Below are 26,652 nucleotides of genomic sequence, written 5' to 3' on the forward strand. Positions count from 1 at the left end.
AAAGCGGGGCTGTGCCCAGCAGTCAGTCAGTTTGCACCTGTGCTACCAATAAAATCTAACACGCGGTTCCTCTGTATCCAGCGGGCCTTACAGGGCAGCGAGTCGCTGATAACATTAGAACGGTACTGTTAGCGCATCCTCGGAGCCTGGGCCGCTGCCCCTGTGTCACGGACTCACAGCTACGTCGGCTGTCCCGGGCAGCGCGCGGCCAGCAGGCGCCTTGCGAGCACGCAGGAATAAAAACCCTTCGTGGGGACAGGATTGCGGAGCTCCGGCGCGTTCCCCCGTGGTGCTGGGAGAGCCCTGGGGCGGGCCGCAGCCCGCAGGCACCGCAGGGCCGTGCCTGACGTCACGGGGAATTGGGGAGAAAAGATGCGGGTAAGCGATTGACCAGAAAGGGGGCCCGCTTTCCATGAGGGCTTGTCACTCGGGGGGAAAAAAAGCAAAGAGGCTGTTGTCTCGCGTGGCGCAGGTCTGTCACCTGGCGAGGCCGCATCGACGCGGGAAAGCTCCAGCTGCTGCCCCGGGGGGACGAGGGGAGCTGAAGGAGAGCTCTGCCAGGGGGAAAGGTCGGGGAACAAAGCGCCAAGGAGCGGCCGGTTCGTCCCGACACGAACGCGACTCGGACACTTGACTTACATCCATGGATGTCGTGAAACGTAACGTTCGGGAATGTTTTTAATTCTGAGATAAAACGTGCTGAAAGTACGGAAGCGCGGGGCGCTATAAACAGGACGCTTCCAAATTCCCGGCCCTAAATTTACACCGCTGCGCCTGGTTTTAATGATACAGAAGACACATGGCAGAGAAATTCAATATTTAAACCAGGAAGGACTCTTGCCCCAAAGACTGTTGAGTAGCCTCAGCTCCGAGTGCTTGCAATTCCTCGCGGCGTGCTCAGTGACACTGCTTTGGCAGCTGTAGGTGGGCTGGGAATTGCATCATGGTGCTAATGACAGAATAATAATGAAGTGTTTAACCTCGGACGTCCTTGAGAGTAAGGGAAGGTGCCAACAAAACGACACCAGTCTGCGCGGAGAGCATCGCACAGCACATGCTCGAGGCACAATTAAAAGCCGGAATATCATCGAGTTTCCTCTTTTTTTTTTTTTTCACTTTCATTTTCAAAACGAGAGAAGCTGCCAGCGAAGGGAGCAGTGACAGACGGGCGTCACAGGGCGGCCTGCAGCGCAGGACGGCTCCCCGCTGTCCTCGCCTGTGGCTGCCTGGCCCCTGCTAGGGCGCTGTGCTGGGACGCAGCCGGGCAGTCGGAGCAGCAGATGCTGCCCCTGGGGATGGAAGAGGGAGAGGGGCCCGCGGGCCCAAACAGGCCCTTCGGACCGGCACGTACAGGCAGCTGGGGGAAAACGCCTAAATCAGCTCAGAATCTGAGCTGTTGTTACACTGGGATGTGAAAGGGAACAGATTCTGCGGTCCTCCCCACTCTCTTTTAATTTCTCAATGTTTTTGCTATAAAAAATCAGACTTCTACTGTCCAAAACATGAAAAGACTGTAATAAATCCTGCTGCCCCTGGAGATGGAAGAGGGGGAGAAGGGCCCACAGGCCCAAACAGGCTGTTCTGATCAGCACAAACAGCCAGCTGGGGAAAAGTGCCTAAATCAGCTCAGAATCTGGGCTGTTGTCATGTTGGGTCTGATTCTATGGTCTTCCCAACTCTCTTTTTTTTTTTTTTCTCAACATTTTTCATATAAAAAAAAAAATGAGACTTCTACTGTACAGCACATGAAAAGACTAATAAATCCTGCTAAGAAATAAGCAGGATTTGATAATGGCTGAAACACGTAATGTACACTGAACTCTCCCAATACGTCCTCTTTAATAAGGCTCTATCATTTCTTACCTGATGATGGCTGTTTTGCAGTAGAGAGAGCAACTGTAAAATGGAAGAGCAAAGTACCGGTTGGAATAAGTCGGCTTACTGGATTTTACCTACTGCCTCAAAAGGTAAGTCTTAATTTCTTTACTGCTTCTGTTCCTATGTAAACCAAACTGGGAAACGAAGCCTGCCTATGTCACTGTGGGGGGCAAAATGCACGGGGAAGGATGGAGGGGAACTGAAACATGAGAGCAAAAGAAGGGAGAAATGAAGAGTGGGAGGAAAAAAAATGTCTGGAATAGCGGGCAGCCTGATTTGAAAGCACATTCTTCAACTGCATTTCCATCCATTCCCCAGTACGACAGTAAGGGACTAAAGAAAGAATAAACACAAGTTCCGTTACCTTTTATATCCCCTGTGGTATGAGCCTGATGCCCAGTACCTTCAGTATCGTGGTGTTCAGTCGGAGGGAAGTGAGCTGACTTCTGATGTTTCAGCAGCATGCCTGAAGCATGCAGGTTTGCCACAGTTACCTTTGGGGATGGGATGTGTTACGTCCGAAACGTGGACGGTGTCCCACGGCCGTGCCGTCTGCTTGGGTGGGCACTGAGGTCGTTACAGTGTTTAAACCTTTCGGGGTTAAACTGTCCGTCAGCTTCTGAAAATGGGTTACTACTGGAAGAGAATTCCCAAGAGCTTGTGGATTTTAAGTTCAGTGGTTTTCTGCTTTCAATTAATAGAGGTATCTGTTATATTTTAAAAACTCTGTCCTGAGATCTAATTATTCAAGGCGACCCGGAGCATGAAAATCAAGAGTAAATAAATCTGACACGGTGGAAATTATGGGGGAAAATCTGCACATTTATCATTCCTTTCACTTGTTTTCTAGCGCATTTTGCTAGAAATGTCCCAGTACATTAAGAAATATCAAGGCAAAACTCAGCTATGAAGTAGCGCAGCACTGAACCACATGAATTTACATTAATTTCTAACATCTGAGCAGACATTGTCTTCTTCTGAGTAACTTGCCTTTTTCTTATGCATTTAAATACGTAATCTGCGAAACCCTATCAGGGTTTCCTATTCCTATTCCTGCCTGAACATATTGTTGTTATTTTGAATGTATCGTGTATGTTGCTACCAAGCTGCTTACGTTACTGCTGTGTATATGAACAGACAAGACAGAGAATGTATTGAAAGCGTAAGGATTATATGTGGCCTAAAACTCATGGGTGTTTTGTGAAGAAGGAATAATGTTCTGTTCTGTTGCCACCATTTCACTGCTTTGAGTTGCAAACAGGTCCTCTGTATAATGACAGACACTGCGAATATCTATTCCTCAAAAGCCAAGGGTATAAAGAAAAGGAGAAAAGGATAACGCATCTAGGTTAATTGACAGCCCCAAGACTTTTCTGAAACTTATTTCTCTTGGGAACTGCACAAATAAACCTCGGCCTGGCGGATTAAATTCCCTCTCTTCTCCTATTATCCATATGCTAAGCACAAGTGCCTACAAACCACAGATCTGCCATTCTAGTACAGGAGCGTAAGGCCAGTGTTTTCAGGCTTTGTTTACAGAGGCATGTCTTGTAATTCATTAGCACAGGCTAAACGTGAAAACGAATATGAGCTTAAAATAAGCCCTAGCTGGTGCCTGTCACAGGCTATTCTTTGGTCTGCTGTAAATAGCCCTTGCATGTCATCTAATGTATGGTTCATAGTGCTATTCTGGGATATTCAAACACAAATGGGCTTTGCGATCTCCTGGAGTGAGGGGAGCTGGGGTATCGTGTTCCCCGAACTCTAATAAGAATCATGCCACATATAACGCAGTTCTCAGAAAATCCTAGCTTGCCGTCCTGTGAAAAGTTATTCTGGGGCCATTTCCCCCGGTGCAGTTAATCTCAAGAATTTGCAGTGAAACGGATGTTGAAAAGACAATTTTCCCCCTTATTCTGGTTTCCATACTTTCCCCTCAAGCTTGAAATACGATTAGATTTCATGGTTTACCAATTAAGCTATTGCAGGTACTGAAGAGTGAGAGCTAGATAGCGGCCCACCAAACTAAATCTTGAAGAATCCGCTGAAAATTTGGCCTGGCCCTTCTGCTGCGGGCTGGGAGCGAGGCACCGCGGGCAGCGCGTCCCTTTCGTCTGCCACCGAGGCTCCTTTGTATGCTGTGGCTGCATTCCCGGGGAAGAAAAACATCTGAATTTTTTGGTATATCAATTTAATACATTCCAGCGATATATTTAATGATGTCAGCTTCCACAATCTGCACAAACTACGTCCCTGCTACGTCGACATGCTTCACGCGCCGTCGGGAGCCATTTCTGATCTGTTGACACACAAAGATACTTCGCGTTCGCTGAAATGTGAGCCGAGGAGCTAAAAATACTGCCGAGTTTTATAGGCTGGAGCTCGGAAGAGTCACGGCGCAGGCACTTGCGGAGGGTGCAGCGAGGACAACAAAACATCCCCATAGTAACACTGCCGGCCCCGCTCCCTCGGGAGGAGGGTGGCTGGGAGCCCCAGGTTCACAGGCGGCACGGCACGGATTGGAAGCATTCAAAATCCAGAGCAGCATATTGAAGGTGGCAAGTGCCAAACGGACACCGTGTTAGGGCATTTTCTAAGCGGGAGTACCAGCTTTCTCGGTCTAAAGAATTTTGTCTTGCGCTAGCCAGTACTTCCGACTGTTGGTATCTGAGGTTAAGATCATAAATTAAGTTTGTTTAAATGCCCTGTAATAATAAAGCCCACTTTTTCTTTTAATTTCTATGGAACTGTGGCTGGACTTCCATTTAGATGACAGATTCTGGGGGTGCGTTATCCCTTCCATTGTAGTTTGACAACAGCTGACCCAAGGAAGCCTAACCCGATTTGAGGCTCGAGAAGCTTCCTTCACACGAAGGTTGAGTAGCGGTTCCAGCTGACCCATCTTTTTTCTTCCAGCTTTCTGTCCTCCCTCTAATTGTCTGTTTATATGGCGGATACCAAAGGAGCCTGCTGTTCCGCCAGCCGGGAATGTTCCTACCTAGAGCCAGGCTGGGGTTTTAGTTACGGATAGAAATTCTCAGTGCATGCATCAATTTTAATAGAACAGACCTACCCCCACACTAGTATTAATTCTCTGTACACCGTATTTCTATCTTGTCCCATCTTCCACTACCTATTAAGTAGTGAAACGAATACTATTTGTGACTGATGGAGGAGACCTCTTCACCACACCAATATCACGTCAATATGTTCAGCAACGCCTACCGCAAGGAAAATACACAGAAGAGGGAATGAAGGAACCCACCTTGCTTGGGAAGTTATGAGACAGAGAAACATAGCTGAGATATTTTGAGTTTGTTTTGCTTTTTTTTTTTTTTATGCATAGGGAGGGTTTCCCATATTTCTGTTTCTCACAAGCTGAAATATCACAACAGATGGATGTCACCTGGAGTTCCCCTGCCCTGGTGTGCTACAGCATGCTGTGACTGAGGCCAGTCTGAAACCCATCAGACAGGGCAGGAGGAAACTATCACATAAACCGAGCACGCACAGAACGCTCTGGTGGGAAGCAGGAGTTCTGCTCTTTGCACCACTTCTAAGGGACCAGCGGAGTACCACTTCTGTGCTCAACGTTCACTGTAGCAAGCGGTAGTTTCACGTGGCTGGTTTTTTGTTTGTTTGTTTTCCCTTGTGATGCTGATAAACCTCGGGATTTTCTTCATTTTAGGTTGGCTACATTTTTAAGGAAAGCTCTGTAGGGCGAGACAGTGTCTTCCATTAGGGCAACTGGTGTTTGGAAAAGGTAGAAGAACTTTCAGAAAACCCTCCTTTGTGTTTTTTAAATACTTGATTTGGTAACTGCAACTTTGGTATTTGATTCAGAACCAGCCCAAATGTGTGGCGGTCCAGCACCAAGCCAGACTTTCTGGTAAACCACCTTCTGTCAGGGTTCTGGTGGAAGCTCCACCACTGCCAGACGTCATCCCCTGCTCCTGGATTGCAGTCTAGAGCTACGCTACAGGTTGGGCACTGTTGCTTGGGAATTAAGTTATTTTGAAATTCAGACTCCAGATGCTCTAGTAAAAGAATCAGATCAGGGAAGTTTTTAATTAGAGAAATAAAACATGCATTGGTAATAGCACTTCATTTCTTTCAGGCATTTTATTTCATAGGCAATGCCGAATTTTTTGCTTTTTGTTCTGAATTAGGAAATGTGATTTTCCACAGAATTTTGAATGTCCCAGTGTTAGCTATCGGCATGCTGAAAAACGTATGTTTGTAAGTATGTATGCCTGTTAATAACGCTGCTCATTAATTTGTTAGTTAAGCCCAACATGTCACTGCCCTGGGTGGACAGGACTTGATCCTGCTCTGACTGACACCCGTGTACAATAACTGAGGCTGGGGAAAGCCATTACCGTAAGTCAGTGACAGAAAACAGAGTGAAAGACTTTCCTCTATCCTAGGCTGTCGTGCTTCTTAGAAATACCTGAGCCAATTTTAAAAGAAGTGGTTTGTATATCCAAACCTAGCAACACAGAGTTGCACAGGAGCCTGCTTCCTCCGTGAAGAAGCAAAGCAACCTGGCCAGCAGCGATGTATTTATTGCCTTAACGGAGTACCTTGCGTAAACCCAGTTACTGAAGGTACAGCTGAATGGCGGCAAGAAATTCTGGACAGGGCGTGATTGAAGTCTGTTTACTGTAGCCCTTATCACTGAGTTTTTTTTCTAGCCTGCAGTTCTGCCTGAATAAGGGCCTTCTGCGTTACTCTGCAAGAGAGCTGGGGGAAAAAAAAAGGTAAAATGCCCATTTAAAAAAATGCCAAGTGACACCATCGCTAGTGCTCCCAGTTTGTCATTATTGTTCAGCAGTAGCACTACCAGCTACTGAGCTGCTTGTCGTTTTGGAAGACTGATCAGTTTTGTGTGAGTGGTACTAGTACCGGCAGTCTTGGCGAGGGAGGTTTAACTGTTTGTTCCTTGACTCAGCCCTTCCTGAGAAAGCTCTGGCTCCGTTCTTCCTGTTGCACACACAAACCCTTAACAAATACCGTGACACCTTGCTTTCAAGAGCAATGCAGAGGCACAGAAAAGTTCAGGGAGGTGGAAGCACAGTGGGAGCGACCGATGGCATGACAAGGCAGCGCGAGGTCTGTGCCACCGAAGGTTCAGCACCTTCCGGTTTTTTCTCCTGTGTTGTCTGCGTACCCCCCCTTTCCTGTCTAGAGAGGGGCACATTTCGGAAAGCAATTTCCCTGCCCAGCGTATTTAGAAATAGGTTAATGATACGGCAACTTTAAATAGCAGCCTGGTGTGCAAGAGCAGGATTTACGGTCCCAGTCGGCTCATTGAGCAGCAGCAGCCCGGCTCCGTCCGCCCTTGGCAGGGAGCTGAGCGCCACGCCGTGACTCTGCACATTCGGCCCGTGGAGTTGCATCCCGCTCTGAGGGGTGCCACGGGGAGTTACCGAATGTCAGGAGCGGCTGTGAGACGCTGCCCCGAGGAGGCTGCAGGCTGCAGGAACCCACGGACTCTGAAGTTGCGAGCGCTCTTTCAAACTTCTCGGATAGCAGGATTTTTAGTGGGTTGCTCGAGTACCAGGTGTGTCTTTAAGGTCTCTGTGTAAGGAACAGCCCACGCGCTCCGTGAGCGTGCTGGCACGTGGCACCACAACCCTTGCTGCGCCGGCACGCTGGGGGAACTGTGGTTCTGCTGCAGTGACACGCAGAGAGCGTCGCAGCTGCCAGCAGCACCAAATGTGGTCGGGTAGAGTACAGATACTGCTATCGGTGTGTAATTTACTCCAAGATTTTAAGTGATTCTGAGGTAAAAAGGGATCAGGGATTTATTGTAAGCATGGATTGTTATAAATAGATCAATCCCCAAACAGGAAATGCTTCTGTCTGACTTTCTCCATTAAAGTCAGATGCCAGACATCAAGATTCAGATATTGAGGCCAGACTCTGATGCGTTTATAACCTACCAGGCATCACACAGCAGAACGTAGCTATGGTGCCAGACGTAATTATTCACAGATTACCACAGAGCATCAGCCAAAACAGGACAATTATTAGATACCACAACAAACGCCAGATAGAGAGGAAAACAAGATGCATACAGAAAGAGCCACTAGCCTTAGACATTGGTATTTCAGAGTTTGGAGACAGGAACTACCACAATATTCAATTCATCACACAGTAATTAATCCTGATGAGTTGGAGCTGCTTATATCTAAGAATTCCTCAGTACCATACCTTCCCCATGTGATAGTTAATCGGTGCCATTGTTCCCAGAAAATGTGACCGTCCCTGCTCTGACATGTTTCATGTGTGACACAGCAGGAAGTTCTGGCTCTCGTATTTCCAGGCTGTGATATTAGAATCATAAAACCATTTAGGCTGGAAAAGACCTTCGGGGTCATCAAGTCCAACCAGCACAAGTTACCATTAGAGGCAGAACACCTCAGGACGTGGGGTGATCATCACCTGAAAAAATCAGATTTTTATTGCTGTATTATGTGTGACATATATTTTATTCTTATGCATCTGTGTTTCCACCTTGTACCTCGTCTTGAAGGAAGTGTAAGCTGCTCTGACCAAGGTCTGTCTTTAATCCTACTCCTACATTTCCTATCACAGGAAGGCCCTGATCCAACTGGTACTGCTGGATGTTATGGAATGTAAGAAAATACAATATATATTTTTGTTTTATATAATAAATGAATACCGTCCACTCCCAAGAGGCACATTTTAGAGAGCCACAGAGCTGTTACTAAACTACTAAGGATCTAGAATGGTTCATCTGCTTTGGTGAACGTAGAGGTCTGGTGGAATGCCCACGCACTGCCCATCGGTTGTCCCTGCAGTAGGGCAGTTCTGGATGAATACTGAGAATGGCTGGATATAAAATATCCTGGAATACTAACAGCAGGAGTAATCCCAATTCAACATTAAAGAGGATGTTTTCTTGAGGATTTTTGCAGCGAGATTGACGTTATTATTTTAATACCGATCCCATGACATAACAAAGAGTTTTGATAAAGCAAACGTATGAAGCCACATTCCTGGCTTCCCTGAATTCAGGATAGGGGCCGCTCTGCTTGTGCCAGCTGGCAGAGAGCCCCAAGGGGCTGCCTGCCAGGTATGTGCCCTCAGAAAGCTCCAGCCACTGCTACTCCTTTTTTTTTTTTATGGTCCCTTGACCTCTCCCCCTGTGCCAGGGACCGTAAGGAGGTGATGCAGGAGCCAAAAATACTAGCTGCTGTTGGCACAGCTGGGGGCTACAGTCCCTTGGGCTTAGTGAGGTGGGGGAAAGAATTTGCCTTATGATTCCTAGAGATGCCTGAAGTGTATTTCTGAAGTGTATTTCCTCACTGTCAAGTATGGAGCACGTTGGGTCCACACGGACACGGGGTCAGCCTGACTCGTCAGCGTCGGTCCCTGAAAAGGGATTTATATGTGAGGGATTATTGGCCTGCGGCCATGTACCTACACCGCAGCAGAGTTAACGTTTTTGGTTATGATGCGGTAGGGGGTGAAGTTGTTATTTTCTGACATCCAGCTCTTTGTAACGCTCCTTCGGAGCCTCCGTGCCCCGGGCAGAGGGCGGCTCTGCCTTCCCTCAGGCCCGCCTCGCGCGTCCCGGCATGCAGCGCGGCCCCGCCCGCGGCCCGCCCGCCGACATGGCGACTCCCATGCACCGCCTCATCGCCCGCCGCCAGGCGTGAGTGCGGCGGGGCCCGGCGACGGGGGGAGAGGGGGGAGGGGGCCCGCGGCCGGTCCTCGGCCCTCACGGGGGCAGCAGGGCCCCCGCTGACCGGGCGCGGCGCCCTCAGCCGGCAGGCGAGCGCCCCGCAGCGCGGCCGGGGCCGGGCCGGGGCCGGGCCGGGGGGAGGCGGCGGGGGGCTGCCGGGGGCTGTGCAGTTATAAAAATGGCATTTTCCTGGTCCTGTCGTACGTTTACAGACCTGTAAAAGTGGGTAGGGGGAAGGAAGCAGGGGTGCTTTACTCAGAAACGGGTAGTGCTTGCCAGGAGTACCCTCAGTACTGAAGGGATCTGATTTCCCAACAACGAAACGAGGAAAAGCCAACGCTTGTGTTTGTTGATGTTAAGTACAGTAAATCCCTGCGTCCCGCTGGCATTATTTGTGTGAGGATTTTCGTGTTTGCTTGTTTTTCCCCCCTTCCTTAGAACAATTTGTGGTTGCTTTTTCAAGAGTGGTTTTTTTTTGTCCTGTCTTATCACAACAGGTGGATAAAGTATGGATGGCTTCTGCATCTTCATTCCTTTTTTTGTTGTTTAGTATAGTTTAGTTGTTCTTTCTTATTTTCCAGTGGAAAATAACTTGGAATTTCAAAGCACTTTTACAGTACTGGTTCTTTTAGGTTGCTATTTTATAGAGGTTAAGGAGTGATTTCTTACAATTCTTGTTGCGTCTTTAGGTGCTTGATGGGTGTTTGCTAATCTCTGCTTTTAGGTTGTAGCTGTTGATCTGTGTTAAAAGTTTACCTTAATCTCATGCTTTTCATTAATGTTAAAACTTGTTAGTGTTGATATACTTACAGGTCTGTAGTTGCTGAGCTATTTTAATCTGTTTTCCTGGTTGTTGCTTTTAGGGCCTGATCTTATCGTCCTAGCTTGCGTAAAGTTGTGTGCCCTAGTCATGCGAGCAGTATTAGAGCCCTGGAAATACTGAATTTTGTTGTTGTTGCTTTGAGCTGCCCTTCTCTTCCTGTGGAGAGAGGTCTGGGCTGGTTTGTGGTACAAAAAAACAAAAAGTGAATGTTTTTCTATGTTGACTAAGCAGAGATAGTGTCCTTGTTTTGCTTACATGCAACTCCTGTGGTAGAGCCAGAAGACCAGGGAAAGACAAAGCAAACTGTTCGGAAGACCTTGATTTGATTTTTTTGTTTTGTTGGCGTTCCTTGCAAGAGCTCCTGCTTCCTGCTGACGTTTGAGTTAACTGTGCGGTGTAGGTAGCAAGTTTAGTTAGTCTTACAGTGCTGATTTACGTCAACATTTCTAAAGCTAAATCATGAAGCCAAGTAAACTTTGCGTTGAGAGAGTAAGGAATGTTCAGAATAAGATTCCCTTTGAGATGCGGTAGAACTGTCGCGAAAAGCGATAGCGAGATGCGAAGGAGAAACAACCGCTACGTTGCTTTGAAAAGCAACGCCCCTTTCTGAGAGCAAGGTGCTCGCTGCTGGTCTGTCACTTCATGCTCCAAATACTAAGTGAACAGTTGAGGATCCTCCTCCTAGCTGTGCCAGGCTGTTAATTTTGGATGATTAAGATGTGCTGGCTGTCAAAAATTAGTGTCTGTGTTGAAAAAACGATGCAAGGTGGAAATAAGTTACAGCAGTTTCAGTGAGCTGTATGAGAGCTACAAAGTCCTGGCTCTGAAACTAATTTGTGATATGGCCTTGAGTGAGTCACTTGGCTGCTGTATGAGTTTCCTTGTTTGTAAAGGAGGAGCACATCTGTGAGAAGAAATGCAAACAGATTTGGTTTTAAACTTCAGAAATGTGGATTAAATGCTAGAACATGAAAATGTGAGGTTTTTTCACTTAACTTGCACCTAAAAATGATCAAAGAATTTGATCGCTGAAAACTGAAATGCAGATGTAAAATGCTCGTTTATACTTCTTCTATTTGGATGGTAGAGAGTAGTAAGTAAACAAGAACCTGTTCTTTTAATAAATCTTCTGACAGGCTTTAATAAATCTTAGGGAAATTGAAGCAAGTTACAAATAGGAGCAGCTCTGTCTTACTTGCTCAGAATCCCAGGCTCTTTGTGTTAATTTGGAAGCATTCAGTAGTTGAGGGTTAAATATTAAGTTATAGGAATGAAGATTGCAAGCTAGGCTACCAGGAGCTTGTGCAAGCATACAGTGAAATTCAGGTGCAGCTGCTCAGCGCGTTGACAGTTAACGTCAGTAGTTCAACATTAGCCACTGTAGCAGAAGGAGGCTTAAGCTGAAGCTCTGGAACAGAGGAAAAGTGTTTCTTTGTTCTTTCATAAGTAGTTGATATGAGAATATTTTGATAACTGAAGTAGCATGGGTTTGCCAAAATTCTGTGTGTACGTTACTGTTCTTGTCCCGATTCAAGGTGTGTAATAGTTAAAGCACCCACGAACATCGCTCTGGTTTAAACATAGCTGTATGTATTGCTAAGAATTTGTGTGCTGAAGAAAATGCGTGTTTTTTCAATAGGTAGAACAGACTTGGAATCAGTCGCTTAATGCAATTCTGCATTTTTATAGGGAGGCAAACAAGCAGCATGTAAGATGTCAGAAATGTTTGGAGTTCGGCCATTGGACGTATGAATGTACAGGGAAGAGAAAATACCTGCACAGGCCTTCGAGGACAGCTCAGTTAGCAAAAGTTCTGAAAGAAAAAGAAAAGCGACTGTTATTGCAACAAAGGTAAGGTTGGCACAATGAGAACGTCTGGTTTGTTAATGAAAAGGTAACGTTGTGGGTGGGTGGGAAAAATGGTGCCCTAGGCCTTTTTCTGTGGCCTTTTCTTCCAGGCTGTGAGGTGTTTGTTCAGCGTCAGAACCGTGGTGTATGTACACTCGGACCCCACAAAATTAAAGCATTGTTCGTTAACACCTGCTTGTTGCTTTGGGTCAAAAAAGCTTTAAGTGCATCTGAAACAAAAAATAAAGTGTACTGAGCTAAGGTTAAAATAGTCGGAGGCTCTTTGTAATAGAATACGGCTTCCTAAGTTCCTCAGCTGCTTGGTTCCTTAAGTTCATGTGCGAGCAGGTTGAGGATTTGGAGACTGGCTTTCTGTCACTGATTAGCTTGCTGGTGTTAGTAGAGCCTGCTGCTCCTCAGTCCTAGAGGAGTTGAGAGGGAAGGAAAGGTGAGAAGATGTTTATTCCTTAGTAAAAACTGCTACAATTAACTAAAACCAGAACTCCTGAGTTTTATTTATGGTTCTGGAGGCAGCGTGTGGTGCCACAGGGAAACCAGGCAATTGTAACGAAGCAGCTGTGTGTGACACGCAGCGGACTGACGGCTCTCAGTTGGGTGGTTTCATAAAGTAGCAAACTCACAGAATTATACATATGTTAAAACGCTAGAGGGAGGCACAGGGCTATCCGTGGCAGCCTGGGTTAGTCACAGGCCTCCCCGTAGGTGCTTTGGGGTGTAGCTCTGTGTGCTATCACTGGTACTCATCCCTGGCTACCTAGGTAAGGGCATACGGCCTTAACGATAGAAATGCGAGCAGTGGTCAGTCGTACCAGAGGGATTGTAGTTTGCTTCAGAGCTTGAGGATCAAAGACTCTTCCTCTTGTCAACGGGATTTTGTGAGGGGTGTGGAAAACTATGTAATAATCATAATATTTTCACACAACTGGTATGAAAAAGAAAAACTTGCAAAATCTCATTTTGCCAGCATACAAATGGCATTGGGTACTTTTACTGAAATATAGTTTACACTTAAGAACTCCAGAAAAGGAAGAAGAAGAAACATGTTATCAGCACATGCTGCTATCTACTTTTCTAATTCAACAGTTACTGTTATTTCTGTGTACTTAAGATGGCTTTCAGTAATAATTTCAGTTGAGGCAAAAGTATCCTGGGTCATAAAAGAACAGCTTCCTCACTTATCAGTGGCACATTCATCATGTTGTAAGTACGTGATGAGGGATTATTTTAATCACATATGTTCATTTGAGGTTGAATTATGTGCTGTTTCCCTACAATGGGGAAAAAGAGGATGTGACCAGTAAAAGTGGCTGAAATATTTAAAAACAATTGAAAAATCCCAAACTGAAGACTAGTAAAAATCTCTTAAAGTGGTTTGTTAAATATCACAAAAGAAAGGTTCTTTTACTGCTAAAATGTTCTGCGAGTGTATGAATACAGGGCAATCTGAAAGACAAATAGCTGGAAAGCATCCATATAAATAGATTTTGTGTCTTTTGTACCTGAAAGAAGTGCATGATGAAAGCTACAGACTAATCCGATCTTCTAATCCTTTGTTTCAATCGGTTCAGTTATTGCTAAATACGGGTGCACAGAACTTTTTTTGTATCTGTATTCCCCCCCTGCTTCTCCCATCCCAAGATGTTGTCTGTATAATGCAAAAGAAAAAAGTATAGGTGAGTACAGAGACTCTTAACACAGAAAATTAGGGGGGAATTGCTGCTTCTCCCCCTGGATTTGTAGGTATTGTTTTTCTAGTTTGAATAGCAACTGAAAATAGATACCAAAGGAGCTTTGGGCAGTGCAGATTTCTGCAAGGGGGAAACCAGTTTACTAATACTGAACTCAGCTCCTCTGTGCTGCTATGTATTTAATTTTCCTACTGCATTAATCAAAGGCATTGTTTTTCCCTCCTCTTAATTAGCGCTGGAGAAAGTACTGCAGAAAGGAAGACCAAGAAAAAAAGGTATGTGGGGAACGATGACGAGTTGTACGGCTACTCAGTGTGCGATCTTGCACCGGGTATTGCAGCGGGCAATTTGGAAGGGGCGTGTGTGGAAACTGAAAGTCAACGTCGCAGATACGGATTTGTTAGTAAGCTTTTAGCCTGTTGAGGGCACTTGCATGGCAGATATTTGGGAGAATTTCTACTCTTCCCTGTCCAAAAACTTTAAAGTTTTTGTTGTCTGCTTTTCTCCCTGGTCATTCTCCTATCTCTGTGTGATCTTGTTTTAATAAGTCTTCCTATTTCTGCCTCAACGTTCATCGAGTAGTTTAAACAGTTGTGCAAGAATGGCATACGGCATACTGTTTCTAGTCTGTACTCTCTCCACCTACCCATCTTGCCCTTCAGTTTGTTTTCATCCCTTTTTCTTAACAGCTGTCTTTTTCTGGAGCTTTGTCTAGAGAACGAAATACCTATCTTAAAAATAATAAATAAAAAATCCAGGAACTAAACGTTTCCTCCTTTACCATCCTCCATCCCTGGAAAAAAAAAAATAGTAATTTGAGCCAAGAGTTCTTCTACCATTCTTCCTCCTTTACACATGCAGTAATGCTAGCATGGGAATCCACTTCAGCCTCTATTAGCAAAATCCTTTCAGGAGCAGCTAGAGCTCTGTAAGACTCCTGCTGATCACGTTACAAGTTTTACAGTGGGGGATGTCCGTACAGTAATCGCCTCGGTGTCTCTTTGCCTTCAGTTGACTGACCTCTGTCTCTAAATCTGACCAGTTAAAAACAGTCTGGTGGTTTTTTTTTAAAGGCAAGGCCTTTTGCTTTGTGTGTCAGTCATTTAATGAGCCAGAGCTGTTTTTTAAAACATGCCTTTATATGAAGCTCTCATGTTCAATATGGCTTTGTTGGAATACTTGATTAGTATCTTCTACTATCAGAATGTGTTTTATCAAGGGCTTCTTTCTCAGTAGTGTTCACTTATTGTTGGAATTATCTATGGCTAGTGAGATCATAAATTAGCCGATTTCTTAACAATATAGTTCAGATCTCTTCCTTCCTCAGCTTTCTCATGTGTTGCAGTCTTTTACTTGGCATAACGATTTTCAGAGTAGTTGAGCTCTAAACCACTGCCAAAAGGAAAAGAACAAAAGAATTTGGGTTGGGGGGTGGTTTGAGCATTGTTTCCTTAAAACTGAACAACTTTGCTATGCTTGAATTGTTATCCTGTTTTTATGCAAGTATAGAATCCATCAATGTAAATTCCTTTCCAGGTCACGTGGCATTTGTATATTTAGTATGATAGAGGAAAAAAGAAATGCAGAAAATTCAGCGAAGCAATGGATTTGTAAGTTCCAGATTTAAAAAATGCCAAAGTGAGACTTCTGGCAGCAGTGAGCGCTAACCTTTTACATAGTGTGTGTTTGTTTTGATATAAACAGTAATAAGGAAGCTACAGGCTTAACCAGAAAAACAGGAACAGACAAAACTACTGTTGTACAATGTTGTAACCTTAGGTGGCACAGAACTGTCTCTGAGTTTATGTTGGCTTCATCACTCCTATATGGCATACTCGGTTTATTAATTGGAAGCCCTCTTGATGCTGCCTGTCTGAAGGGTCCTAAGTCGTGTCCTAAGTCACTTGTTCCTTCAGGCAATCCAGCATGTGAACAGCCAGGTGATTGTGCCCAACTTTGTAGGTTTGATTTAAGCAGCATGTTTAAAATCACCTGGGGCTGTTAGGTGATTGCAATGGAGTTAGGGTAAAATCTTGGAGAAGGGTGATAGCCTGTGTTACCAAATGCAGCAGTAATTCCGTGGCTCATCATGCATGGAATAATATTAGTTGTTAACATCTGCGAGCTTGTTTTGGGGAGAATGAGTGCTTATCTGTTGGAGAAATGTTGTGCTTTTCCAGTGGTACAGCAGACCCACAAATCTGAGACCTCCCAACATGTAGCACCTGGGATGTCACGTAATTAGGACAAGATAAAATAGGTGAATTTTGCTTGTTCCCATGTCCATCTTCCTTTTGTAACTACTAATAGGCTGCCTATTGCATCAGCTGGAAACAAGTATCTGCTTGCTCTTTTCTCATGGATCCAGCCGTTGCTTTCGTGTAGGTGAAGGTATCGAGTATTGTATCTGGTGTTTCAGATACATGGATGTTTTTGGGGGGAAAAATGTTTTGTCACGGTTACCATTCAGGGGATCCTCTGATCCTTGCCCGTATAAATGGGTCTGCACTTTCAGTAAAAATTGTTTAGATTGAAACTACTGGTTTCTATGGGAGTTTGCCCAGAAAATGTCAAATTCCACTTTAAAATAGACACTTTTTTTTCTTATCTTGTTTCACCAGTTTTTCACCAACAATGTCTGTATTTAACCGGCCTTTATGATTTTTTTTTATAGACAGCCATTATGTCTGTGCACAGAGAGGGAACCAATGTCCTGTGTATTATAAAAACTGCAGTGGTTCATAGCTTATTGCAGGCATTCAGATTCATCAGTTGACATGACAGTGGCTGATCTGATGGAAAAAACGTTACTCTCTAACAGACTTAATGTAGGCATTTCCTGAATTTTTATACTTAACCACACACTGAGATAAAACCTACAAATCTGCATTATTATTTCTAGCATTTTTGCATAGTGTTTGGTTGATTTGGTGGGAAGAAGGGTGGATTAGTACCTTTACATTTTGCTTGGAGAAAGATTTATGGAAGAACTTAATTGTACTTTCTTAGAATTCATATTACATCACTTCAGCAAAGACCTTGATCTTGAGAACAGCAGCCTTACAGTAAGAGCTAGACATGGAGGACAAAAAAAAAAAAAAATGCAGAGCCTCCAGAAATCCACTTCACAGTGTTCCTAACTCCATCTTTATCCTGGACTGTTTCCATGCCTTCTCTTCCACCCCGAAAACAAAGCATCCTGTAGCGGCAGGTAGTGTGGGTTCTTCTGCCAGGAGTAATCTAAGAACGGTTTCCGTTGAGCACAATTCTGACGTTTGTGAAATCTCACTGATGAAACTTCCACCAACTCACATTGCCAAAATTTCACTTCTCATTGCAGTGCTAGGGAGCTGATCTTTGTTACTTTTTCCCCTGAGGCTTCAGTGGTACGGCACATCCCTTCTTTCCCTGCAACTTTGTTCTTCTATTCAGGCGAGTCGGTGAAGACGCTAGTCGTTACTATGAACAGGAGCCTTGCCAACTTTCAAACTTAACTTTTTTTTCCTGTAGTCCAATTTGGGCTGTCATGTTGTCCAGGGCAACTTACTTCATGTGCGTGGTGTCATTCTGCTGTTGCTCAAAGGGCCAAAATTAATTTGTTCAGAACACAAGGGGAGGTTGGGAGCGGGGAGCAGGAGGGAAGGAAGATTGTTAAATTGTTAGGCCTGGAAATTTTCAGGCCGAATAATTGGTCTTTGGATTACAACAGAGTATAAAGAGCGCTCTGTAATGCTGTCTGTAGCAGGCCTGTTCTCATCCGTGTATTTGTTTTCTTTCAGATCTAAAAGTGTGACGAGTTCCAGCAGCAGCAGCAGTGTCAGCTCAGCTAGCGATTCGTCATCTGACAGTGAAGATTCCTCTACCTCCTCTTCTGATGATGATAGTGACAGTGATGAGAGCTCCTCAACTTCCTCGTCGTCTCCATCCTCAAGTAGTACTACTTCTTCTTCAGAGTTCGAATCAGATTCTAGTTCCTCTAGCAGCAGCAGCAGCAGCACAGACAGTAGTTCTGATGATGAGCCACCAAAGAAAAAGAAGAAGAAATAATATGTTGTAGCGAAGAACTGTTGCTGAGCAAATTATAACATTCTTCAAAGATGTTTTGAGCACGTGGTTGCCAAGCAGTTTACCTGGTCAACATTTCTACTGCTAAAACTTTCTAAATGTTTTGCATAGTTCATAGGACATGAAAGGTATTAAATGGCACGTGAAACTTACTGAAAGAGTATTTTTGTGGTTTATCCTTTTATGGGAAATTTTACTTTTTTAGTTTAAAAATCTATCATCAGATTTGTTTATACGAGCTAAGGTCCAGTAACCTGGATGTTTACATGCTGGAAAGCAAAAGCCTTTTATTGCAGATCATGCTGTGCATCACATACTACTACTCTGTTTATGGCAACTTCACTTACATGTAGAAAATCCTCCAATCTGATAGAAGCAAAAGTTGTACGCTGCTGGCTGTAGAGCACTGTCATTGTTGAAATTGAATGCACAACGTTGCACACAGAGGGCCTTCCATCTCACTGTTAACAAATGTATTATATGCTGCTGAGCTTTTTTTCTGATGGCTTTTCCTGATGCTTCCAGGTCGAGTCTTAATTGCAACATAAAACCTTAAATAGTGTTCATTTGTTACCGATCAATATGCTACTTGTACTGTACAGAGGCTTTAGTCTTTTCAGCTTTGCCTGTTTCCATATTTCATGTCTTTGTAGTATTTTTCTGAGACAAACGGAGTCTGTTGTAGCATTGTCTGTGTAAGAAAGGAGCAGTGCACAGTGGAAGAATTATGACTGATGCTGCTTAGGAGTTTCATCTTTGTGCCTTTTTTTTGTAAATTAAACGTATCTTAGTGAGAGAAGGGCTTGAGTGGGTGTTCTTTCAGAACTCCAGTAGCTTTCCACACAGAGTACAGTAGGTAAAGCCAGAGAAATGGTAGTGACGAGCAAAAACGGGCACTATTTTTTAGGAGAGAGAAGAAAGGCTATTTTCATGGGATGCTCAGTAAGGAGTGGAGTTGTCTTTTAAAAGAAGTCCAAAGGACAGTGTTTCCATTTTGATATTTTTGAAAAAAAAAAAAGTTCCGTAATGCAAGATTGCCAATCTATGTTGTTGAGCACATGGTAACTGGCATTACAGTCTGCAGTATAATCAGTTCATTATTTTTACCGAAGTGTGTACATGTCTGTGGAAATCTGGCATGGGAGAATCAAGTTAGTGCAAAAAAATAAAAATCCAAGCATACTGCAGAACAGTTCTTGCTGGTTATAAATTGAAACTTATTTGTTCTTTTGGTGGACTTGAGCTGTTGGCATTAGTATTTTAATTTGTGATGCCATCTCCTGAATTTCTTACTGTTGGAGTTACCTTTTCTGAGGGGGAGGCATCACATGTGGAAGAATTCTTAAATATCTTGGTCTAGGTAAAATATAGTAACTAAACTATTTTTTATATTTTTATGGAAAAGTAGCGTGTAGAATTACTTTTGAATAAACTGTGCTTATATTTAAATGTTTGAAAATATATATGTTGTGTGTTTTAGTCTGTTTTAGTGTGTTTTACAGAACACTGCAGACTGTAAATAAAAATTATCAGAAAGTTGTTTAAGTCTTCTTGAGTAAATGTACTATTTAATGGGAAAAGTTAATAAATTATTAAACAGTATTTGTTAAGTTCATGCTTACTGCAAATCAAAATGCAAGGCCTTTGGAAAATAGTACTTTTATTGGTCTGGGTTTAGGGTCATCTCTAACAGCTTCAGCAAGCTGTGCATGACTGAAGCAGGTGTGTTTGGAAGTTCGCATCCCTAACTTCCACTTTAAGGGCGCAGCCGGGCTGTAGGGGACTGCGGGAAGAGGGATGTGGAGCCCATCTGTGTGAAGATGACATGCTACGAAGAATAAAGGCTTTTGTTTTGGTTGATGTTGAGCTGAGCAGCAGTGTGGATGCGAAGGGGGTTGTGATGAGGAAGGGCAGTTGTTTCGAAGGGAGAGGACAGGGGATTGAGTCTAAATTGTCCTTGCCATGCTGTTATGACCACGCTGTACATTGGTTTCTTTAATGCTGCTGGTGTTTGTGTGTAGATTGCTTTGTCAGAAGTGTATTGCTCCACGCAGAAGTGTTATTACTGCTGCCCATTGAGCTGTTCCTGCCAAGAAAGAAAGAATTAAGACTGGCAGACACCTACTAAGTAGCAAAGCAAGTCACTCTGTTCAGGGGTCGGCCTCTTCGTGCTTCTGTTTACATTCAGCGCCCATAGTCAGACAAATTGGGACCATTCATAAAGACAAAAGGAAATGCTTGTGCATGTCAGGTTCTGTCAGTGGGAGGTAGGATAAGGTAACATAATTACAGGTAGTATCAAGAAGTCATTAATTTAATTTCTGGTCCAGTGTTGGCTCATGAGCAGAGACTCAGAGATGGCTCACTGTTCTCACTGCGTATCTGACGTTGCCTGCCATTGATGAAGTCTGAGACCAGCCGTAAGGCTGCCTATGCTCACGTTGTTTTAATGTTTACTTTTAAGTACAATACGTTTAATTTTTGTGAATTGCCCTTTCTGTTTATCTCTGTATATTCTTATTTTACAGAGTAAAGCCCACCAGCCTGTCAAGAGCCTCACCTCTCATCTTTCACTAGATCGCGTCCTGATACCTCATTATAAGGTGCTTTGATTCCATTTTTTTCAATGGGAAAGGTAATTTCTTTGATTACTGTCTTCCAAAGCTCTAGGTTACCTACAAAAAGACATTAATGAAAAACAAACAAAAACAAACAAGCAACTCCCTCTTGGAATTGTTATTTACCGAGCATGTATATTTACATGAAACCTGTGTAGCTTGGAACAGGCTCAATTTAATCTTCACTCTTTCAAGCAAAGCTGCCATTGCTAATTGAAGTGAAGCAATTGATGCAGTCTTGTAGAAAAATAGCCTCAGGAAAAGGCATTGCATTTCAAGGAGAAACACTGCTAACCGAGGGGAGAGCAAAAGAAGGGAGGGACAGCCACTGAGGGGAGAGCAGAAGGGAGGGACAGGACAACCTGGTCTTCTCGTCTAGGCCTCTACTAAATTCTAGTAAATCGAACATCAGTCAGCTAGAAACAGGTTTTTGGGTGCCCTCAATGAGGTTGCATTAAAAAGTCTTTTATGGATTGATGGATTTTTTTTTTTGGGGGGGGGGGGAGGAAGTGTCCTTAATAAATAGGAATTTTGCTATCAAATGGATTTGCTCTATAAAGAAATGATTCAGCATACCTGAACCCCATGGGCTTAATTTGCTCTATGAAGTTATATTTAACCAAGCTGTGCCTTTAACCAGACACTGAGACATCAGTTGTGTCGGAGGCAGATCTTCACAGCCTAATTTTGTTCAAGACGTGTAAAAATTGTGTGTGTGTGGGGGGGGGGGTGTTAGGAATAATACAAACCATAATGCAGGATATAAGCTTGGAGAAGCGATGTACCAAAAATGTCACTGGCAGAACATAATTTTAAAAACAGTGTGGAAACCTTATAGGAATTTATAGGATATTTTTATTATTTTCTGTCTATTTGCAGTACAGTGCTGTTTCCTCAGAGCCGCTGCCTGTGCCTCCTCTACCCCTGTGAGGTAGGGAACTTGCAATTGCCTTCTTGTACTTGTCAGGCAGGGTTCTGTTCCCATTTGGCCATATTTTGTAGCGAAGGCAGTGACATTTTAGTACCAGAAAGACCTTCAGAGTTAGCTGCCAGTTAAAATGGTTTAAATTTATTTTTTTTTTCCAGCCCGGACGGGTTCCAGCCCGTCAGATCAGGCTGTGGGGGCAGGGTTGCTGGTGGTGCTTTTCAGTAAACTTTCGAGGCTTGTGCGGGTTCGGTTAAAATGTATTTCAGAACTTTTTCAGCCGCTTCTGGAAGATGCTTTTACAAAAGCCACTTCAGCAGCTGGGGAGCCCGCTGCGGGGCTGGGCTGGGCTGACGGGGGGAGCAGCGGGGCTGAGGGGAGGCCCCGGGCCCGCTGAGGAGCCCTGAGGCGAAGAGCGGCTCCCGCCCCCTCGTGACGCGCGACGCGCCCCGTGACGTAACGCCACCCCTCCCCGCGCGGGTCACGTGCCCTCCCTCTCCGCCGCCTCCCCCACCCGCCCGCCGCGCGGTCACGTGAGCGGCGGCGGGGCTGCGGCGGCGCGGGGGCTGCCGGGAGCGCTCGGGCCCGGCTGCGGGAGGAGGCGCGGCCCGGCCGCACGGGCGGAGCGCAGCGGGGCAGGGGCCAGGGCCCAGCCCGCCCGGGGCCGCCCAGCCCAGCCCGACGTCGCCGGCCCAGCCCGAGCTCGCCTCCCCGACTCGCCGCCAGCCCGGCCCCGGCCCCGCCATGGAGCGGCGGGAGCCCCGGGGAGGAGCCGCCGCCGCCGCCCGCCTGTGAGCCGCCCCCCGCCGCGGGCCTCGGGCCCTGCTCCCCCCCCCCCTTCCCTCACCCACCCCGGCCGGGCCCTGCCCTGCCCCCCGGCGGCACCACGACCCGGCCCGGGCCCGGCGGAGCGCCCCGCGGAGGTGAGACGGGGCGGGGGGCGAGGGGGGGGGGGGCGAACCGGGCCGGGCCGCCCGCGGGCACCGGCTGTGTCCCGGGGGGGGGGGGGGGCGAGGGAGGAGCCCGGCCGCGCGCTGCCCCCCGTCCCGGAGGCCCCTTCCCGGCCGCTGCCCACGGGCAGGCCCCGGCCCCCGAGCAGCGCTGCCGGGAGGCCGCGGGCCGGGAGAGCGCCGGGGATGCTCCCGGGGCCGGCGCTTCCCCCCCCCCTCGCGTAGCCGTCGGGTTTCGGCCCGGGCAGCCGGCGGCGGGCACGGCTTTGTTCCTGCCCCCTCCGCCGGGCGCTGGGACCGGGCCGGGGCCGCTCGGCGGAGGGAGGCGTCAGGCCGTGCGGTCACGTCCTCCGGTCACATCCTGCCGGGCAGGCACCGGGGGGCCGTTCCCTAAAGCGCCGTCCGCGGCCGGGGCCGCGCTGAGCTCCGCGACCACAGGAGCGGGCACGAGCGGTCCCGAGCCCGGCTGCGAGCGCTGCGCTGCCTCGGTCGAGCGGACAAAAAAGCGTCGGGACGCGCGAGGCAGGCGTCGCTGCTCGCAGTTGCTGCGTCTTCCGCTTGCTTCCTGAAGCAGAGAAGTGGCTCGCGTCGTGACTTCGGGTCAGGTGAAACCTGGGCGCTCGTGGCCGTGCCTCAGACCCGACCCGACTCCGTGCGGTGCCCACGGGGAGACCCGCGGGCGGCTGGGGCCCTGCTCCACGAGCACCTGGGCTGAACACGGCCTTGTCTGATCGGGGACTTGGGCGGCCTGTGACGGTTTGAAGTGCTCCCGGTGATGTCAGCCAGGCCTCCCGCTTGCCTCCCCGCCAGCGGAGCAGGCACTTACTCAGCACCGGTAGTCCTTGAAACTTAACTTGTGCTGCTCAAGTGCCTGCTTGGGGTTCTCACCTTCCTGCCGACTCTCCCAGCGCCGACCTTCTGGCGAGGACGTTCCTCGCCGCGTACACTTCTTGAAAACTCCTGAATGCTTCTCTTAAGCCGCTGAAGCGGAGCGCTTTGCAGCCCGGGGCGTTGTTGTGAAATAGGGTCTAGTCAAGTGATTCGAAGGAGTGGCGTTTCGTATCTCCTCTAACGAGAGAAACATCATTAAACCCTCGGTATTAAGAGGCCTTCTGCCTCAGCAAGGCTTGATACGCACAGCCCTAGTCCTGTAGGTGCCGTGTAGGGGTGTTAGGCACGAGTTGTACAGCGGCTCGTAGTGATGGTCGTGGAGTTCTCACTTGTCAATAACAGGAAAGAAAATTTTTGCCGTTGGGCATTATTGGTACCTTGGCTTTCTTAATGTGTCGGGGTTATTTTTGTGCTGCGCTGTGTTTATGTAGCTGTCTGCGAGAGTGAGTTCTCCTCTGCTGAACAGTGCCATCGCTCATCACAGAACACGGTGGATTTCAGCTCTTGTTTCAAAAGTGGGTTAAGATCCCTGATATTTTCTTTAACCGTCTTCCCAGTTCCCATTTCTTGCATTTCTCCTCCCTCTCAAACATTGTGAGAGGGAGACTGAACGCCTCGGGTAGGTTTTTTTAACACTTTTGTGCAGGAAGCCACACAGCAACCCAACAAGGAAAGAAGCGTGTTTTGCATTCTTCCCAGCTGTAATGATCGCAACTTGATAAAAGTTCGGTGAAACGTTTCTTGGATTTCCAGGTTGCCGTTTTAGTGAGTTGGAATGTGTTTGTGCGGGGTTATTACCCAACTATTAACGAAAGGATGCCACGTATTTTTTTTTATCTGCAAACACCACGCAGTTTGCATTGTTCGGCCTTTGTAAATAAATACTTGCAGCAGAAATCTGTCCTGACCTCGCAGCCGGCAGATAGTAAGTTGGCAGGCGTGCGTTAGTTCCTCCTTTCTCCTCTAGCTCACGGCTGCTGGCAAGGATGTTGGGCTGCACTTTGTTTTCCACGCTGGCTGCCCCGGGCCGTGGGATGGGGCTGCAGGCACACGGGGACTCGGAGCGAGTGCCGGGGGGGTGAAGCGGCCCCCTCTTTCCCCCTTGCTTTCTGTGTCATGAGAGTTGCCAGAACTGCTCGTAACTGCGTCAGGTGCCTCCGTTCTTTTGCTTCCTGCTCCTCCTCTTGCTTTGAGAGTGTTTTTTTTAATTGTTGCTACTCTTAATCTTTGCTCCAGATGATGGAAAGCAGCATTGCTGAGGGCAGGAACAGCAGCAAGGGATACCCGAGGCTGGCTGCGGAGAGCTGAGGCATGAAGTGAGCCACTTCCACAGGCAGGTTTTGCCCGTGTTGGGAACATGGGATGAGAACCAGAACCTGTCAAGAGGCCGCCTTTATCCGCAGTGCTGTGTTGTGGAGCTGGGAGAAAGTTGGGCAGAGCCGTACGTGGGGTCTCCCTGTCTGAGGAGGTAGGAGTAGGCTTGGGATTTTAGTGACTGTGAGGTTCCTTCTGTGCTGCAGTAATTGTCAGCCGCATAATTTCGGATTGTTACTCACCTGTGGTTTGTTCTACAGGCACTCTTTTTTACTCATGTTGCTGCAGTGTCACAGTTACCTCCAGCAAAAGTGGAGAAATAAGCGAACCCGAGGCCCTCTGTCTCCCATCTCTGTCTCGTTCGTTTTCAGTGTCTGTCGTGGAGTTTGTATCATGAAAGAGCTGACGTTGATGTCGCCTTTGCTACAGCAGGGAAGCTCCAAGTTGTGGCGAGGTGCAGAGGCCGCAGCGCGAGGAGGGAGTGTTTGGAAGTGGGTCAGGAAGCCTTAAGAAACCACGCTTTAATAGAGCAGTGCTAGAAGTAGGCAACATACTGCTAGCTCTATTAAAATAAGAGAATAAGAACTGGGGCTGATAGGATTGCTAAACTGAAGAGGAAAGAACTTATCTAGCAGTTGCTCTCCTCTTGCAGGATGGTTCCTTTCTGCAGTTGCTGAAGATCGACAAGAAGATTTTTGCCTTGTGAAATGTTAGGGGTTCTGCCACTGCTCAGGAAATATAGCTGCACAGGCTCGTGCTCCTTCCTGTCGTAAAGCTTTTCTCTTGAGTTTAGTCAGCCTGCGTTTTTAAAGGAGTACTGCGCCTATGCTTTATAGTTTTCTCCTTCGGTAATCCGGACTTGTTTTCTCCCTAGCTACGTGATTTATAACTAGATGTAGCCGTTGCTGCTGAATTGCCCTTTCCCACGTCTGACGGTTGTGCTGCTGCTCTCCGGAATGGAAATCTGAGGCTGTGACTTTGTGGAGGTGCCTCGCCGAGCGCTTAGCCGCGGCGCAGGGCTTCCTTGTCTGGTTTTGTGCCAGCCTCGTACGTGCGGCCCAGAATTCCGTCTTCCCATTTAGCTGTAATGTTGTTTGCCTCATGCGCTCGTGTCTCGCTTGCTGTCTGCCATCTCCCCAGGCTCTCAGATCTTTGCTGCTTTCCAAGTTTCTTTCTCCAGCTTTCTGTTTCAGATCTCCCTCTTCCCTAACGTAGTGAGCTGTATTTTCTTCCCCAGTGCGTTGCAGTCCTTCAAGTTGTCGTGTCTCTTGTTCTTACTTGATCCATTAATTGTTCTTGCTGATGAATGTAAAACCCGGTTTATTAACTGGCAGTAGCACCAGGTACCAACAGGAGGAAAAACAACCTCATTGTGCTCGGTGCTGTACAAACACCGAATAAGGGAAGTTCTTGCCCTGAAGTCCTGAACTCATTTTCTTCTGTTAACAGCTCATTAAGGACAGTTTGCCTGCACGGCTCTCTTTTGAGGCACCGTCCCCAGTCCCAGCAGCGCCTCCCTGGGCAGCTCCTGAGCCCCTTTAGTTGACAGCTGTTCACTGACGATCAGTTTTTTATTTACACTTACTGCTATTAGACAGTTACTGATAACTCGAACGCGTTGCTTGTCCATGTTTTATAATTCAACCAATACAGAGCGCAGTTTTACTAACATCGCAGACCTGTGATGATCACGTTGCTCAGGTCAGACCGTTTCCTTCCACATCCCTCACTGTTGGCAGTTCTCCTCTGCAACCTAAGAGCAGTCTCTTGCTATTAATTTCCACTACGATGATGGGGGACAGACAGGCCAGACTTAGACAACCAGCTCGAATAATGCTGCTCTTAAATGTTAGCACTGTGTTTCTTTTCCCATAAAGGACTGATGTTTCCCCCACTGTCTGCCGTTTCCAAAAGTGG

General features: G+C 46.6%; 2 protein-coding genes and 1 long non-coding RNA gene across 7 annotated transcripts in view; 2 read left to right on the forward strand and 1 right to left on the reverse strand.

The window, feature by feature from the left end:
* The first annotated feature begins 9,405 nt into the window (after nt 1–9,405).
* Nucleotides 9,406–19,580, forward strand: ZCCHC10 (zinc finger CCHC-type containing 10). 3 transcript variants are annotated; one of them, XM_080555384.1, is made up of 4 exons: nt 9,406–9,562; nt 12,105–12,266; nt 14,206–14,247; nt 17,752–19,580. In XM_080555384.1, exons 1-4 carry the CDS (start codon nt 9,486–9,488, stop codon nt 18,017–18,019), a joined length of 549 nt encoding a protein of 182 aa, XP_080411510.1. In that variant the 5' UTR covers nt 9,406–9,485; the 3' UTR covers nt 18,020–19,580. The 3 variants fall into 3 exon arrangements, with proteins under 3 accessions (XP_080411510.1, XP_080411511.1, XP_080411512.1); XM_080555385.1 differs by lacking the exon at nt 9,406–9,562 and adding an exon at nt 9,745–9,988; XM_080555386.1 differs by lacking the exon at nt 9,406–9,562 and adding an exon at nt 9,746–9,946.
* LOC308177721 lies at nt 19,046–24,650 on the reverse strand. The gene is made up of 2 exons (XR_013939361.1): nt 23,419–24,650; nt 19,046–20,123 (listed from the first exon to the last, which is right to left on the reverse strand). It is a non-coding gene; the product is annotated as an uncharacterized lncRNA (long non-coding RNA).
* Nucleotides 22,143–26,652, forward strand: part of AFF4 (ALF transcription elongation factor 4) — a 49,915-nt gene continuing 45,405 nt past the window's right edge. For 2 of the 3 annotated variants that reach the window (XM_080555373.1, XM_080555372.1), the window contains exon 1: nt 22,143–22,503. The gene's annotated coding sequence lies outside the window, so the exon portion shown is untranslated. The remainder of the gene's footprint in view (nt 22,504–26,652) is intronic. The other variant, XM_080555374.1, reaches the window with a different exon arrangement.

Source organism: Anser brachyrhynchus (genome assembly GCF_964034855.1).
Source record: "Anser brachyrhynchus genome assembly, chromosome: 14".
In the NCBI taxonomy this organism is placed as follows: Eukaryota; Metazoa; Chordata; class Aves; order Anseriformes; family Anatidae; genus Anser; species Anser brachyrhynchus.

Coding starts and splice junctions, on each gene's coding strand:
- ZCCHC10 (XM_080555384.1), top strand. CDS start 9,486: ATGCAGCGCGGCCCCGCCCGCGGCCCGCCCGCCGACATGGCGACTCCC. Junction 9,563..12,104: donor CTCATCGCCCGCCGCCAGGC/GTGAGTGCGGCG, acceptor GCATTTTTATAG/GGAGGCAAACAAGCAGCATG. Junction 12,267..14,205: donor CGACTGTTATTGCAACAAAG/GTAAGGTTGGCA, acceptor CCTCTTAATTAG/CGCTGGAGAAAGTACTGCAG.